Here is a 16,024-nt window from a genome sequence, read left to right as displayed (position 1 = left end):
CACGTTTCTGTGGCTTGATGCGGTTGGTGCCTGCCTATTTCTACTTCTCCTCAGCCGCTGGGAACATAAGAGACAAAATAATTTGGTCATTTTATGCCAGCTTAGGTAGGTACCTAGCCACTTTTATTTTAGCACCCTAAACCTAGGACGATTCTTACCTGCGGCCAGTGGTTGACTGCGTTGCTGCTGCCTTCTGTTATATGCAGTCCACGTAAGTACTAAGGTAGCTATTTCTACCTCCATCTCGTTCGGCTGTCTCTTTCTTTTCTTCAACCCTTCTCTTCTGTAGGTATTCAGTGGCCTATTGATACACCTTCATCCTTTCCACAAAGAATTAAGAATCATACTATCCCAGCAGAAAGAAATCACACCTCTCATCAGAATGGATCCCAAGGATTCCATAAGTCCATCAGATCGCCAGGGTGGCGAGGACACCACCCAAAAGCCTGCCCAAGACGAGTCGGATACCAAGAATGCTAAGGACACAACCGCGACAAATCTCGATGTAGCTTCTTCTGAGACGGCAAAGCAAACCAACAATGACGATTCCAGCTCAAAAAAAAAGCGTCCCCAAAAGAAACCCAAGAACAGAACGACCAAAGCATCTTCTGAGCAGGAGGATGTGGATGGTTCTGGCAATTCGAATGAAGGCGCTTCGTCGGATTCAGATGACGATGACAAGCCATCTAGGACTGCAGGATCACTCAAGAAGCGAGTCGGTATGAAGAACAAGGACAAAAAGAAGACGAAGCGTGTAAGCAAAACAAGTTCGACCAAGGGCAAAAAATCTATCAAGCAAAAGAAGAACAAGAACAAGATTCCTGACACTTCTTCCGACTCTGATTCGGGGACTGCCTCGAATGACGATGACTCGGATTCATCTGACTCGGATTCTTCTTCAGACGATGATACGAAATCTAAAGACGACAAGAAGTCATCGAAACGTGATCTAAAAAGCCAGTTCAAGGCACTGGAGCTCCAATTTGCCCAACTCCAGCATCAGCTGGCCAGTTCAGCTAATTATGCTTCCTATGGCGCACCGATGCACCCGTATTCATTGCAGCCCACTTCCTATCCGGTCCCTTCCCAAAGTGCAGCCGCAATGGATCAGGCATCCGCAGCACTTGGCCTGGGTAGACGCCGTCCGGCTCGAGGACTTCCGATCCCCACAGAACTCCAGAATAACGACTCGGAGGACGACGATGATTCTGACAGTTCGGAAGGTACCAAGAAGAAAAAGAAGAAGGGCAAAGACAAAAAGATCAAGAATCCGGCTTTCAAGCGGGTCGATCAGGTGTGGGACAGCAACATTCACAATTACAAGCTGCAGGACACAGCCGACGCAGATACCGATTCCCAGTACGAAGATTTCATCTTTCATGTCCGCCGAACCTTTGACTGGGAGGGCAAGTATAGAACGACCCTTGTCGATATTAAGAGCAAACTCCTTCGCGAGTGCTTGCAAGATGTGATCGGTAACGTCGAAGGTATCAGTCTGGTGGATGAGGTCCCCAAGATTAACCCCAATCTCCTGTTCCTGTAAGTCTCAGACACTACGATGTGGTAGAGAAGTTGTCACCCAAAGCATATGACGCCAAAATGAGTTGGTCTAAGTGCTAGTGGAAACTTGCATGAAGGATCTGAATTATTTCGTCTCTTAGGCTTTCGGTGGCCACTTTTTATAATATCTTGACGGCAGGGAAACTTTGAGACATACCTGCTAACTCGCTCTAGGTACTTAGAAGACATGCGCAGCCATCTCAAGGCGTTACGGAAAGCTAAGCCTGCTGGCGAGACTAAGAAGGCTCGAAAGAAGAACAAAGGACGACTCAAGGACAAGAGGAAACACTTGAGAGTAATGATCAAGTACCTCGATCATGACTTCGAATCTACGAAGGAAAGCCTCTACCCCATGCTTGAGAGCGGTCTCATCACGTTCGACTTGCTTTGGGCATTGTGGAAGCCCAACACACTGGCCTATACGACGACTTACGGAACCACCCAGGAGCCACGAGTCTTCAAGGTCGAGATGGCACAGCTCCATCGCAGCATCATCAAGGGAGAGTTCTACTACGTCGACGGAAAGTACTTCGAGTTTGATGGCAAAAGATTCGGCTACGGCAGCACGTCAGTGGAACTAGAAGAATTCCAGGGAGCCAAGAAGATCACCAGCCTCTCATGTTACCCGCTACAGTATCATCAGAACGAGGATAAGCTCCGTCGTGACTTGATCGAGCGAGGTAAAAAGTTCGTGTCACTTGGTGGCGTCCACTACAAGAGCTACCAGGGCATTGCTTTCATGAAGCGAAAGAAGGGCCAAGTACTGAAGTTTAACATCCAACCTAGTCGTGTTATGATTGATCCAACTATCTTCCGAAGGATCAACCCTAACTACAGCGTCTCAACTGTCAAGCCTAAGGATCCTGACATTCTTTCCGATAGTGAGGATTCTGACTCGGACTCGGACAACTGCTGTGGCTGCTCGGATTCCGATGGAGAAAAGGTCAAGTTTGTCACCAAGGTATACAAGAACTCTGACGGAGAGGTACGGATGGTTCGATTCCCGAAAAGCGAAATTGAGGACGAACCAGAGGAAGCCGAACTTGATAAGCTTCCATCTAAGAACGGCGGCGAAGAGGAGAGCGAGACTAATAGCAAAAAGGACGACGAAAGCGACGTTCTCGAGTTCACTGACGAGGAATATCTTATTGCCTCGCCAGTAGTGCTTGGGTTTGCCTTTTCGGAAAAGCAATGGCTTGAGCTCGCTGTCTCTGGGGTTAATGAAATCAAGTGGAACGAGAAGGCCTGGGATTCTTTGGTTCTTGAGGATGGCACCAAGGATTTGATCAAAGCTCTGGTCAAGTCTCGCAAGTACCATGCAGCGAACACGATTGATGATGTGATCCAAGGCAAAGGAAAAGGCCTTGTCAGTAAGTCAAACAAATGTCCTTTTTTGTGAGGAAAGCTAACTTTCGAAGCTGTTTTGCATGGACCTCCTGGGACGGGCAAGACACTCACTGCTGAGGGCATCGCGGAGCTACTTCAGTGCCCGCTGTATATGGCCTCAGCTGGAGAACTTGGAACAGACTCGCGGTTTCTCGAGGCGGAGTTGCAGAAGATACTGGACATCTGTCACGCATGGGGCGCGATTCTCCTTTTGGACGAGGCAGATGTATTCCTTGAGAAGCGTAATATGCATGATATCCATCGCAATGCCCTTGTGAGCATCTTCCTCCGGCAACTGGAATACTTCCAGGGAATCCTGTTCCTTACGACCAACCGGGTAGAGGTGCGTATCTTATTAACTTCGCAGTTGTTATTAAGGTGCAATTACTAATCTGGGAGTGTTCCAGACATTCGACGAAGCGTTCCAGTCTCGAATTCACATCGCATTGCGGTACGACAACCTTGACTCCAAGGCGAAGCGGACCATCTTCATGATGTTCTTGGACCGCGTTCAAAAGTTGGGCAAACTCAAGGTGGAACCGCTGACAGAGGATGATTTGAACGCGCTCTCGAAGCAGGATCTCAACGGACGGGAAATCAAGAACGTGGTAGGCTCGGCTCAGGACCTTGCCGTTAACAAGGGCGAGGCTCTCAGTATACGACACATCAAACAAGTTCTTGACGTTCACGCCAAGTTTGGACAGGACTTGAAGGGTGGTACTGGCTACGAAGATGCTATGAGAAGCTACTTCTGATACATCGCTTGCTTTCGGTTTTTGTTTTGGAAGTGCGGTTGTATAGTTAAACCTTGGCGCGCTATCTCGAAAGGTTGAAATGAGCAACAACTGGTCTCTGGCGGCGTTAGCTAGAACTCAACAGAGGTGATTTATCCAAGAGGTCTCTCTCTACAACGTGGATGTTCGTCCGCCTTGCCTTGTCTCATCTCCTATCTGACTGTTAATAATGTCCCGACGTATCACCGTGTTGTACTAGTAGTACACAAAGGGATCTTACCCCCAAATTTGAGATAAATCATTCTTGTAATACGCCTAACCTTGAACCAGCCAAGAAATGTTTCAGTGTCAATTCTAGAATCTAGAGACTCTCCCGGTGCCCCATTCAATAGTTTCCGCTTTGGCATGAGATCAAGGACCAAGCGAAATAGGAACCGGAAGATCTACTCTAAATCTGTAAGACACAAGAAGGCACTTTGCCTTCTTTTGCTCGCCCCTTTCTTGACATTCACATTGCTCAATCTCGCTCATCACAGACCCTGAAAGGTTATCTCAACGACCATCCATCTCCAGACGAACATGGTCTGGGGAGTGCCTTGACTCCATAATGCTAGGAATAGCAACTTGGAAGCGGGGAGTCTCCACATCTTCACTACATTATACAGCCCGGGATTATAGTAATATCGTATCAGGAAGGATCAGCTACTAATAACGGGAAGGGTTTTTAGTAACAATGCTTAACACTTTGCATTGGAAAATGGCTCATGGTGTGCAGTCTTTGTCCTTGGTTCTAGAATGAATGACGATGCGTGTCTTTGTTGAGATGAGATGAGACAAACTAAATCGTCGGGAGACAAAGATACCGTCTGGTATGCCGATGCGTTGCAAAGCAAGCTTTCAGATAACTATTTTAGAATGAAGACGCTGTGAGTTTAGCGTTGAGCTGAAGCGTCGATCCGGTATATGGCGAATTGCTTGTGGTTGCCTCCTGAATTGCAAAGGAAGAAGGATCGATAGAACATGCTAAGAACATGGGTAATAACTCGATCTAGTGTTAAAGCCGTCTGTACGCTGCACCCCCTGTGTGGTCCTGCCCTGGTTCTTGTTGCTGGGGTCCTTGTTTATTATTCAACTTCCGGACCAACCAATCATTGATTCTGAGAGTTTAAGGAAAAGAAATGGTAACAGCAAGTGCTGAGCGTCTACAACGTTCGAGATGTATGGATTATCTGAACTTGGATGTTTCATGAATTCTTTGTTCATCGACATTCCTTTGTGTATTGAGCGAGACATCATCTCTGTAATGATGGCCCAGTCGTGTCATTGACTGTTCTGCCATAAGCCACCGCCTGCTGTTATCAATCCAGCCAAGCCTGGAGCGGATCTCTCGAGTCAGATCAGAAGCCTCCCCTAAAAGACGTGAGTGGCTGGATTGTCTCATTTCCACAGCCCCCAGGGACCATGCCATCGTCAACCGTGCCTGCGACCGGCCTCATTCCAATCCGGGAAGCGAAAGTGTCTAATTTGATTTGATTCGACCATGTCAGGTCATCAGCGGCAGTCAGCTTAGTTACGGATACTGTCACCATGTTGTTTACAGCATTTGTTTGGAAAAAGGAGGGAGGGAGGGCGGCTGCGGCGTGAAGCGTCGTCTGGGGGAGAGAACGCTACCAAAATTACGAAACACACCAACGACGGGTCGAACGGTGAGAAAGAGGGCGCCGCCTCTTTAGTCTTTAGCGAATCGGACTCTGAACAAAGAAGCTTTCGACTGTTGCGATTAAACGCTTGGCCCTCACAGCGGTTCATGATACAGGCTACGCGCATGCACTCAGATACGATACACGTATACGCTGCCGTAAACATCGTGGCAGGCGATTTACAGCACACAGCATCCGGTCACTCATCGAGTGCGTTCCCCACGCTACCGCTATGGGTCCACGTATTCAAGCATCGATTCACCGCATTGATCATGGCTGCCACGACAGACAACGATTCAATCATTCGCCAGTCATAGTCGTAGTCACAGTCACAGTCAGGCTTCAACACAAGACACAGTGAGCGAGATGCAAGTCTAAGCAAACAAATGCAGGTCAACTGCAGGTCGGGACGAAAAGGCATTGTCCGAGCAAGAAACATTCATGGATGTCATTTTCCTTCTCAAAGTCATGTTGCATTTGCTTTTTCGATCCCGTTCATGGCCTGTTGGTTTCTGAAAATCGCTACTGTTTCTGTATTTTTTTCTGGAGATGAACAATTTCTTCGCCTTGATACCAGCTTCATCGACAATCCGAATTCTAGACAAGATGATCAGCGATCGCCATACCGTCTTCCATTATTAGTTCTTCTCTGGTCTAGCCGACCGCTGGAACCAGCGGCCCTGTTTTTTTCCCTCTGTTTACACTTACTGTACCTGGCAGAGCCTGCTGACGCGGCCGGCGATCTGGCCTGGTAGGGGGAGGAAGGGAATTGACCATTTCGGCATGGGAATTGATGTAGGGCGACATTGACCAATCCAGTGGGCTTGGTACCTGACAGGGATGAGATCCCTTACCCCTGGGACCTGTCGGAAGCAGAGCTTGAATTTGGACTCTAGGGTGGTGGGCCATCGCATCACAAGTCTGATTAGCGTCGTTTCTGCATTGGTTTTGGCGTCGGTGTAGGTGCTGATGCTCGCCCACATCCCAGCTCCACCGCTGACAGTGCATCTTCTGGCGGAGCAAAGAGGAGAGGAGAGGGAAAAGCGATGTGGGAACTGAAGCAAGGGCTTGTTCAACATCCTTGGGCTTGGGGCGTGCCCATCTGGAAATGCGGACGAAAGAAGGACATGACAGAGACATGGCGTTCAGGCACACACCACCCACAAGTGGTCAAAGGGGAGTCAAGACACACACCCCTTGCTCACCTTTATAACCCTCACTTCCTCCCTCGTCTGTTTCTCCTTCTATTCCTCACTCTTCAGTCTTTGAATCACGGCCGTTGCCTTCTAGTCACTCCTTCAAAAACGCTACGCGTTAACACACTCCCTTTAAACCAACTTGCAACACAGTCCTTATATAAAGGCAACCCAAAGTGATCCGGAAATACCCCAAAAGCAACGTCTTTTACGAAAAACATTCAAAATGAAGTTCAGCTCCTCCGCCGTTCTCCTGGCTGCCGCCCTCGGCGCCTCTGCTCACCCCAGCGGCCACGCTCACCAGCGTGCCCACGCCAAGCGTGACTTCATCGTCGCCAACAACCCCGTCACTGTTTACGAGACTCACGTTGTCACTGCTGCCGCCGCTCCCGCTACCGCTGTCCCCGAGGCTCCCGCTCCCGTCGAGCCCAAGAAGGAGGAGGAGGCCGTGCCCAAGTCCTACGCCGCCAACGGCCCCTCTACTCCCGAGCTCCCCACCCTTAACAAGGGTAAGAAGCACAGCTCCGGCTCTGGCTTCAAGCCCTTCTGTGGTGGCAAGAAGGCCAAGCGTGCCACTCTTGAGGACATCGCCTCTACTGGTAACACTGGTGTTGAGGGCAGCTACGGTTGCAACATGATGACCGTCGACTCTGACGTCGCCGACAAGTACACCTACACCACCACCTTCAAGAACGACCACAGCGAGGACAAGCAGTGTGCTTGCTGGAACAAGATCGGCCCTCTGGGCCTGATCGATGGTTTCTTCGCCAAGAACATTCCCCTCCACTTCACCGTCTCTGGCAAGAGCTCTCAGGTCGTTGCTTTCGACGAGGACTCCCAGGGTGGCTGCGCCTGTGCCTCCAAGGAGGTTCCTACCACCGCCATGGGTCTCGTTGCCGGTACTTGGCTCGAGTTTGACTTCGGCAGTGAGCGCAACGGTGGCTGGTCCGGCGCCGATGCTTCTTGCCTTGTCTCCGCCAAGGAGAACCTCGACATCCCCGGTCTCCGAGTTTGCGGTCACAACACCTGCTCCACCATCAACCCCGGTGGCACTGGCGAGAACGCCTACCTCGGCGGTATGGAGGCTGAGGATGGTATTGGTCTCAACATCAACGACAAGAAGGTCCGCCTCACCGTCGACATTGACTACTCCGGCAAATAAGCTATGACATTGCTATCAGCTTGACATTTGCGTAAACTTGATTTTATAGAATTGGGCTTATTCTATCTATACCTGGTGTTTACGGTGCGCGGGAATCAACATGTTATCCATCATCATCTTGGATACTGTCTTTGGGATCTTTATCTATTACCACTTCTAAATTATATATTATATGATATATATTTACCTTCACTTCTTATTTCCACTTCGTCTTGTGATAAAAAAACGTGATCTCGATTAACATTAATGTGTGTCCTTGCTGTTGCCTCAGATATATTAACTGTCAAAATGATCTTCCAAATCCCCGCGTTACAATCATCTTTACTTTTGTCTGTACTTGGGACTTGCTTGAGCCAACCTGGTCTGCCAAGTCTCTTCTCAGATCTTTGGGTACCTGAAGAGATTTTGAGCCTGTCAGTCACGCAAATTGATGAAATAAACTACATGGGGAGTTACACCGATTGTTCTAACTCTTATCAACTGATTACTACCGTGTGAAAAATCTCTTCATTTGGTTGCATAAGTTTTCTTCTTTTGCAATTCTTGGTGCGTTTTCTCGATGGGTACATGAGAACGATAATAGGCTCCGAGGTTCCCACGAGTGCCCTGTACTGGGGCTTGTGTAGGTGGTGAACTAATGCAGGTTGGTCTTGTTTCAATAAAGGGGCTAGCTAGCAGTGGACCTTGCTTTGTGCGCTCTCACGGACTGTGTAGGCATTTGTTTCTTCGGGGAAGATTTTCGGCGACGGAAGTGAATAAGCAAGTTCCCGGACATTGTTAAGACATTAATAACTTTGAGTTACCTGTGGAGGATAATAATAACTCAGCTGTGACGAAGGTGGTTGGAAAAGAGTGTCACACAAAGCTGTCAAAAATGGCATCTATTTCTAAATCATATTCCTCGGTAGCGGGCCGCAAGAAGCCCAAGCCCAAGTCAAGCCATGTGCTTGTTTACTGTAGGGAAAAGCAGCTAGAAGAAACTTGGTGCTTTTGGTTGCCACCACTGACTCAATTGTGGTGGTAGTTTATGAGGCATAAAGTTTGGCTTTTGCCCTGCCGAGAACTGTTTTGCCTCCCAACGGCTGCCCTGTACCTGGACACAGGGCCAATCAGACAATTGTCTGCCTTGACTAGCGTGCAGTTAGTTGTCATTGTGCCTGGCAGATCGCAGCATCACATCACGGCACAGCACACAACGTGGCGTAAGGTGGAGATGACCCAGAAGAGCCCTGCCCTACCCTACAGACTAGACAAGACAAGACACTTTGCTCTCTTGGCATTGGACGAGTGATACGCCAATGCAGCCTTTTCTCTCTCATCACATGCTTTGTGATACTTTACTGTTTTCGTCATCTGCTGTCGTGGACATCTTTGACTCAGGAAGTGCTGTTCTGTGGAGTTTCGCCGACCAGAGCTGGTGGAGACTGACACCGACACAGAGGGTCGCAAGAGAGGTGGAGAGAACTTCTAAAGTGTGTGCATCAAGGAAGCTTGTAGTTTTTGTCGGGATTTCTTACAGCGAGGTAATATTGGTCAAGTTGTTGAGCTGCAGTTGTGTTGTATTGCAGTAGCTCTATATCTTACAAGCATCAGTCAAGATACCACACCCAGTAACCATCTCATCAGAATGTTGAACAAATTGCGCAGAAATTTCTTAGTAAAGCATGTAAATCGCTCAAATTCAGTATCTTCACTCTTAGTGACCGACTGACAGAAGACTAAATCGAACCGATCATGCCGCGGATCCAGATGGCCATGTGTCAAGCTCGAGAAACAACTCGGGCCGTAGCGGAGCGAGAGAAGTCTTTAAACAGTGGCGAAGAAACGTGAAAAAAGACTTCAGAACCATTCTGCTGGAAGACTGTGGATAGACTGACATGCGGATCTCCCGTTGAAGCGAAGAATGAATCGTGTGTTCCTCCACTTTGTTCGGTGGAAGAGTTGTTAGAATATGCAAAGATAAAGGTTTTCACGGCTAGTGAGTTATTATGGATATATAATGTAAGTCTTATGCACGAAGAAGAGATTTAGCACTCGGTTGAACAGGATGATGGTAACCTGTAGAAGGTTCGGAGGTTGAGAAACTAGCAAAGACTGCAAGAGGGGCAGGCAGTTGAAGTTTAGCAAACTCTACCAGCACTGTATACAGATGCTAACGTTAGCTATTAGAGTGAACCGTTGAAGTGCCTTGCATGGGTTTAATGCACGAAAAGGCAAGACCAGTTACCACCACTACTGTACAGTACAGCATACACAACGCTATATTACAGTTGACAAGATATTTACTCAACAGTACATGCTTCGACTTACACCCCTCAGAAACCTGAACTTCCACAACTGCTCCCCCCACCACAACTCGAACTTCCTCCACCACAACTCGAACTTCCTCCACCACAACTTGAAGTCCCTCCTCCACTATTAGAATGACCCCCTCCATGAGAATGTGAAGCACTTTCTGCCAACGCAGCTGCCTCTGCGGCTCTGATAGTCTCTCCACTCGCACACTCGGCCGCATTGCGCGTAGAACTTCCGCACCCGCTTGCGCATACATGACGAGGCTTCTCCGATGTGGGACTGAAGTGTGAGTCGCTATAACAGCCGTCTACCTTATCCATGCCGATGTGGTGGTGACAAGGTGGTGCAGTATCATTGGCCGCGTTGAGCTGCATAAGCGTCGTCTGGCCTGAAAAGTCTAGGTAGTTGTACTCTGGCAGTTCTATGTGGCGAGCAAAACGACGCTTGCGGGACGAACTTGGTACATCGGGGAGGTTAACACGGCCGTTGCGCTGTTTTTCGTAGGCTTCGACTTGCCTAGGCCGTGTAAGTGTAGCCCATGGGGCGATGAAGTAGTGGCTATAAACACCTGCTTCGAAGTAGTGACTGCATGGTTGAGCACGGTGTATACCACCCAGTTTAACTCTTTTCAGCGACGGGTCTAGAAGAGTATGCGACGGGCCTTTGTGTAGCCATGCAGTGGCCTTTTGGAACTTGAGTGAGTGAGCCATGGCTGTGGCAGCTCGGTGAAGGGTAGACATTGCTGACAGGACAGTAAGCCGGTTGCGCATCCACGAGCTTGGCGTAGCATCTGGACCAACGGCTGTTAAAGTCTTATCAGTCAATGCTGGTGCGTACATGTGACGATCTCTTGATAAGTGATGAGAAGACATAGACCAGGAGTCAAATGGGAATGCCCAGACGTGTTTGGCGAGGTTACAGTCGCCGCACTTAGTTGGATATCTCCCATAAGCTTCTGTGCAATCCCACGGGTACAAGTCCTGATACTTGTACAGTGTACTGCCAAAAGCACCCCAGTCATACCAGTACTCTTGATAGGTATCGATGATATCGGCCTCACCGTGACGCCCGAAGTGGAAGCGGAGGAGGTACTCTTCAGTGAGCCCGAACGGAACATCGAACTTGGTTCGTACACCTCTAGACTTCTTGTAGCCCTCATCTGGGCATACGAAACTCATGGCGTAGAGAGGAGCTGCGTCCGTGAAAGTCTTAGGAGGTTCTCCGCTGACAAGAGGTCCAAATATGTTTTTGTCGATGAGCGAACTGCAAAAGGTTTGGCAGTTGTTGCTTGTTGTACTCCACGCCAGCTTGATGTTCTTATCCAACAGACGTTCAGCAATGCTGCTGAGATACACTTTCATCCTTGAGCCAAGAAGAGCCTTGAGCTTACCCAGGACTGGCTCTAGTGCTGAGTTGAGGAGTTTGAGCTGGTCAGTCGTAGACAAGCTGGGATCATCGAACTGTTGCTCGCAAGCGGCCAAAAGATCACGGACAACAGAAAGCTCCTGATCATGTGGAAGTGTATGACCTCCACTGAAGGGCACACCTATGACTTGTTTCATGAAGGCCTTGTATCTCTTGCGATCTTTGACTTCCCTCTTACGTTGCCAAAGAAGACGATCAGAACCACTGCCGATCGCTAGCTCACGCCCTGGAATTGTATGAAGATGAAAGCGTTGTTGGAAAACGGGCATCTCCCTCAATGAGACAAGAGCGCCGCCTTTGGTACTACAAGAATGTGAGATAGTGTACTAAAGCGAATTATAAGGATGGGTACAACGGAATACTTACTGCGAGACACCATTCTCAACGACAAGAGGCCCGACCCTGAGTGCCATGTGAACATTCCCAAAAGGATTCTTCTCTGCGTGTTTCCTGAAGAACAGCGGTATGTCGGTATCTCCGACGGCCTCCTCCGCAACACTGACATTGCCCGAGACACCCAGCTGCTGGACAGCCTTCAAGGCACTGAGACGTCGGTTGCGACCTTCGGCTTCAGGTCCCGGCTCAAGCTCTTCCTCTGCCTCAAAGTCACTCTCACCAGCCCTTTCCTCATTTAAAATAGAATTCTTGTAAAACCGCGAGCTGAGTCCTCTCGAATCGGCCTTTGCCTGCTTCTCAGCCTTTTCAGTGTCTTTCTGAGATCGTGGCTTGACCCCTACACTCTCTTGCAGTCCGTGATATTTTGCAAGAGCGACCATGTCGCCGAGTTGGAGAAGTTCGCACTTTTCCCCTTCACTACCGGTATCTTTATGTTTATTGGGTTCCTCGATGGGAAATAGACTCTGTGGTTCACCTGTACTGGTATCTTGTAGATTGAGACACTTGCAGATCTTTCTGCTCATCTCAGGGGTAATAGCCTCTGACAGGATGCAGTGCTTGTAGGCTTTTGTGTATGCCTCTTTTCCGTAATAATGATTTCGGTAACATTCTTCGCAAATGATACCAGGTTCAGAGTCAGTTTTGTCATGGACAAACATGCTCCCTCGGATAACCTTTTTGCATCGCTTTTGCATGCAACGAAGTGGTTCAAAGTTGAGAGTTCCATCTTGTTCAACATTTGATAGAGTAACTGTATTTGCGTCAGTACGTAGCTTGAATCTACAGGAGTTGGGACTTACGCTGAGGGATGGCTGGTCTCTTCCATAATCCTAGCATTTCAGGAGGAGAACGATGTTCAATCAGCTTCTCTATATCCAGAAACCCTTACCAATCTTGTCAGTATCTCCTTTTAATCGTGGAGAGAATACATACCGGCGGCTTGAAGCAGCATCCAGGCTCGCTGCTCTATACCCTTGAGCTTCGTGACAGCTAGATAGCAAGTCTTAGCATAATATCAAATATGAAGGTTGATTATTGTACCTTTAATTTCCCGTCGCACGTCGATCTTGATGCCATCGCTCACCTGCTGCGCTATCCGATCCGATATGCTGTCTAGAACAGCATCTCTAGCAAATTTAGTGCCGAAAGGTTTGGTGTTAGGATACCAGTCTTTCTTCTTCTTTGTTTGTTTCTCTCTCATTTCCCCTTTGTATGTCAGTAAAAGAAATACACAATTATCTGGAACAAGGTACTGACCATATCTTATGGCATGTGCTCGAGCCTCGTGGGAAACCTGATCGAGAAATGTATCGAATCCATGGATATGATCGTCATCCTCATCTTGGATCGTGACTTGAGCATATTCTGGTTGCTGCCAGACTTTGAGAGTGCGAACAATGTTCTCAAGCTCAGTCCTGACGCCATCCCAGTATAGACTCTCGAGCTCTGAGAGAAGATGGTCTTTTCCAGAACCGACTTTTGTCCATGATATGTCAGGTCCAGACGTGATATGGGATGAAGGTAAAGAAGATACTGCGAGAACAGGCAAGACTTTGTTCCTTAGACGCGACATTGTGAATGATTAATGTTGATTGTGATTGAGTTGATTTGGTGGTCATTGTGCCGATGGGACGCAGCTCTTATTCATACAATGAGCCATTTTCATATATCTAACAAACCAGGCACCCGTTGCAACTATATCCATTCCTTGCCGAGGCCATCACCAAAGGCCTAACTACAACATCGCCTGATACTTCGCCCCATTAAGGACCCTGTCTAGTGTGTTCAGCTCGCCCGTCTAGAGTCTTTGACGACCCAAAACAGCAAGATTGGCAATGGGAGGTCAGCCTTAAATTCCGCATTCACGCAAGTAATTTCCGCGTAAATAGTCCATTTGGGCGGAGTAGAAACACGGGATTTAAATTGTTGCCTGTAGATAATTCCCTCTTCGCTGCGCGGGCGAGATAGGACTTGGAGAGCGAATGTGGGCAGTGTAAGCTGTAAAAGGTACAGCCGCTATCTCACAATTTTGGTGGGTTCACAAGTACCTCGGCCAGGTTACGATACAACATCACATCCAATTCTACCTCACCTGACTCTTGACTCTTCCTTGTCCCCATGATAACCAAGCTATCCTACTCTTTATATGAACCTAGAAGTATTTGGTTCAAAAGTCCTCTCACATCTTTGACTAGCCATAGTGCTCTTTAAGAAACAAAGGCCGCATTGCTCTCACCTATCATTCAATCTTATACCCATACTGGACCTCAGAAACATGTCCCATTTAATCGGATACAACTTAGGCGCTCTTCATCAAGCAAGCCAAGAGTTGAACAGAAAGATAGACTCTTCATACTACATGTCAGCACCCACAGTAGACCAGAACCCAATAATTCCCAAGCCAAGCACCTTCGACGATCTTGACGATTTGCACCGCAACTACCTACCCACTCCAGCACAATGCGCAGTTCATCTGGAACTAATCGAGGTCTTTCATGCACTGCGGATCAGAGTGTTGGACTCCAAGTCATTGGACAAGGCATTCGGCTTGGGAACAGCTACTAAGAAGGTCTACCGGCGTAGATACGTCAAGGCTTTGAAGAAGTGGGTGAATGAAGAGATCACGTTGAGAGATCTTGAGTGGGAGAGAAACCAGGATAAGAAGTGGACGTTCTACCTTGGTGAAGCTGTGCAGAGATTTAGGGTGTGGGCTGAAGAATATGATGCTTCGCTGGCCGACGATGGCCAAGGAGAGATACTCATGACCGATCATTCATCTCTGCCTCCTGTAGGTGTGTATAGCATACCAATTCATCTCATAGCTATGTCGTGGCTGACCCTTTCTAGATATTCTCATGGTCTGGCATGCTTTCTTGCTCAACCCTGCCGACTTTCTGGAGTACTGTCAATCCTTCTCCCTGAAGCACCTCCCCAGGGTGAATTTTCCATGGAAACTAATTGTAAGTCATCAACGTCACTACCAATACAGATCAGCTTGCTAAAGGCTGTGCAGCACGAAGCCATTTCTTCCCAGGGTCCCATCCGCGACACCTGGAAATATTACTCAAACAACTGGAAGGGTAAAGAAGGAGATGGCGTGTACTGGGATGTTCTTCTCGATTCAATCATCAAGAGAGGACAAACAACGACGCTGAGCATCAAAAAGGTCTTTCGTCCAGCCATAGTCGGCAAACTCGTTGATAACGTCGAACGCCAGCGTGTCTTTGTCGATAAGATGAATGAACATCTCTGGATCCGAAGTCCAGCTCTGCAAGGAACTATGCAGAGGGCCGTCGAGCGCTACGAGAACTATCTCGAGCTCTTCAAGCTGTATCCTGGCAAGATGCTCGTGCCGACGCTGGACATCGACCTAGTCTGGCACACTAGCCAGCTTTCGCCCGCAGCGTACAAGACTTGTATGGAAGTACGCTGTGGCCGCTTCATCAACCACGACGATAAGATTGGAAAGTCTAAACTGGCTGTTGGCAATGATGAAACGCAGACTCTCTATCGTATCCGTTTTGGGTTGGAGTACTCTGTTTGCCTTTGCTGGGAATGCCAGACTATCACGTCTGCTGTGGAAGACTCGGATAAGGATGATTATCTTGTGGAATCACGAGGTGACTCTTTTGCCGAAGATCTCACCAGGCAAGTAATGGCAGACATAGAATATTATCGTGCGGTAGAATCAGCGAGGAGGAGAAATCATGTCAAATTACCTATTCGTGATAAACACCTTCAGACAGCATAACATACTCACTTTCTGAAAGCGATTTAGGTGTTTCGAAACTTACTGCAAGACCGTATCTATCACATTGTTCCTTGAACACGTACTCGATGGAATATTAACTTCTGAAACTGTGGGCGTGACTTCAGCCGCTATGAGTTTCATCTCGTCGTTCTAATCGCATCATCAGCACAACAATGGGACCGACGTGACTATATAAAGGTTGCGGAAAATGCCGTATTTTGAAGTTCCATCATGTGGTTTTTCACTCTTTCGGCAGGTCGTGTTGGTTCCTTGTTCTGTGTGGCTTCGAGGGAGGCGTTGGCGATTTCACTGCTCGTTTCAAGTTCAGGTAACGTCTTGAGTGGCAAATCCAAATCCGACATGATTCTCGCGACATCGACCAGAGACAAAACATGTCTATTCATGTAGTTTGATCTCTG

The 16,024-nt window shown here is 48.2% G+C and overlaps 4 protein-coding genes across 4 annotated transcripts; 3 read left to right on the top strand and 1 right to left on the bottom strand.

Moving 5' to 3' along the window:
• Positions 1–382: 382 nt before the first annotated feature.
• Positions 383–3,701, top strand: FIESC28_03211 (uncharacterized protein; the record flags this gene model as incomplete). Its single annotated transcript, XM_031157360.1, has 4 exons — positions 383–1,539; positions 1,735–2,930; positions 2,979–3,289; positions 3,354–3,701. 4 exons carry the CDS (start codon positions 383–385, stop codon positions 3,699–3,701), a joined length of 3,012 nt encoding a protein of 1,003 aa, XP_031018492.1.
• A 3,101-nt stretch (positions 3,702–6,802) lies between these two features.
• On the top strand, positions 6,803–7,738 carry FIESC28_03210 (uncharacterized protein; the record flags this gene model as incomplete). Its single annotated transcript, XM_031157359.1, has 1 exon — positions 6,803–7,738. The coding sequence occupies one exon, from the start codon at positions 6,803–6,805 to the stop codon at positions 7,736–7,738; it is 936 nt and encodes a 311-aa protein (XP_031018491.1).
• A 2,008-nt stretch (positions 7,739–9,746) lies between these two features.
• On the bottom strand, positions 9,747–13,427 carry FIESC28_03209 (uncharacterized protein; the record flags this gene model as incomplete). The annotated part of the gene is made up of 8 exons (XM_031157358.1): positions 9,747–9,877; positions 10,049–10,312; positions 10,371–11,761; positions 11,825–12,605; positions 12,655–12,723; positions 12,788–12,844; positions 12,896–13,060; positions 13,112–13,427. 8 exons carry the CDS (start codon positions 13,425–13,427, stop codon positions 9,747–9,749), a joined length of 3,174 nt encoding a protein of 1,057 aa, XP_031018490.1.
• Positions 13,428–14,129: 702 nt separating this feature from the next.
• FIESC28_03208 (uncharacterized protein) lies at positions 14,130–15,605 on the top strand (the record flags this gene model as incomplete). The annotated part of the gene is made up of 3 exons (XM_031157357.1): positions 14,130–14,646; positions 14,702–14,814; positions 14,868–15,605. 3 exons carry the CDS (start codon positions 14,130–14,132, stop codon positions 15,603–15,605), a joined length of 1,368 nt encoding a protein of 455 aa, XP_031018489.1.
• Positions 15,606–16,024: the final 419 nt, after the last annotated feature.

This window comes from Fusarium coffeatum (genome assembly GCF_003316985.1).
Source record: "Fusarium coffeatum strain FIESC_28 chromosome Unknown BRIP53273_contig_69, whole genome shotgun sequence".
NCBI classification, from domain to species: Eukaryota; Fungi; Ascomycota; class Sordariomycetes; order Hypocreales; family Nectriaceae; genus Fusarium; species Fusarium coffeatum.
Note: the sequence above shows the minus strand (reverse complement) of the source record. Positions and strands in the feature narration are given on the sequence as shown.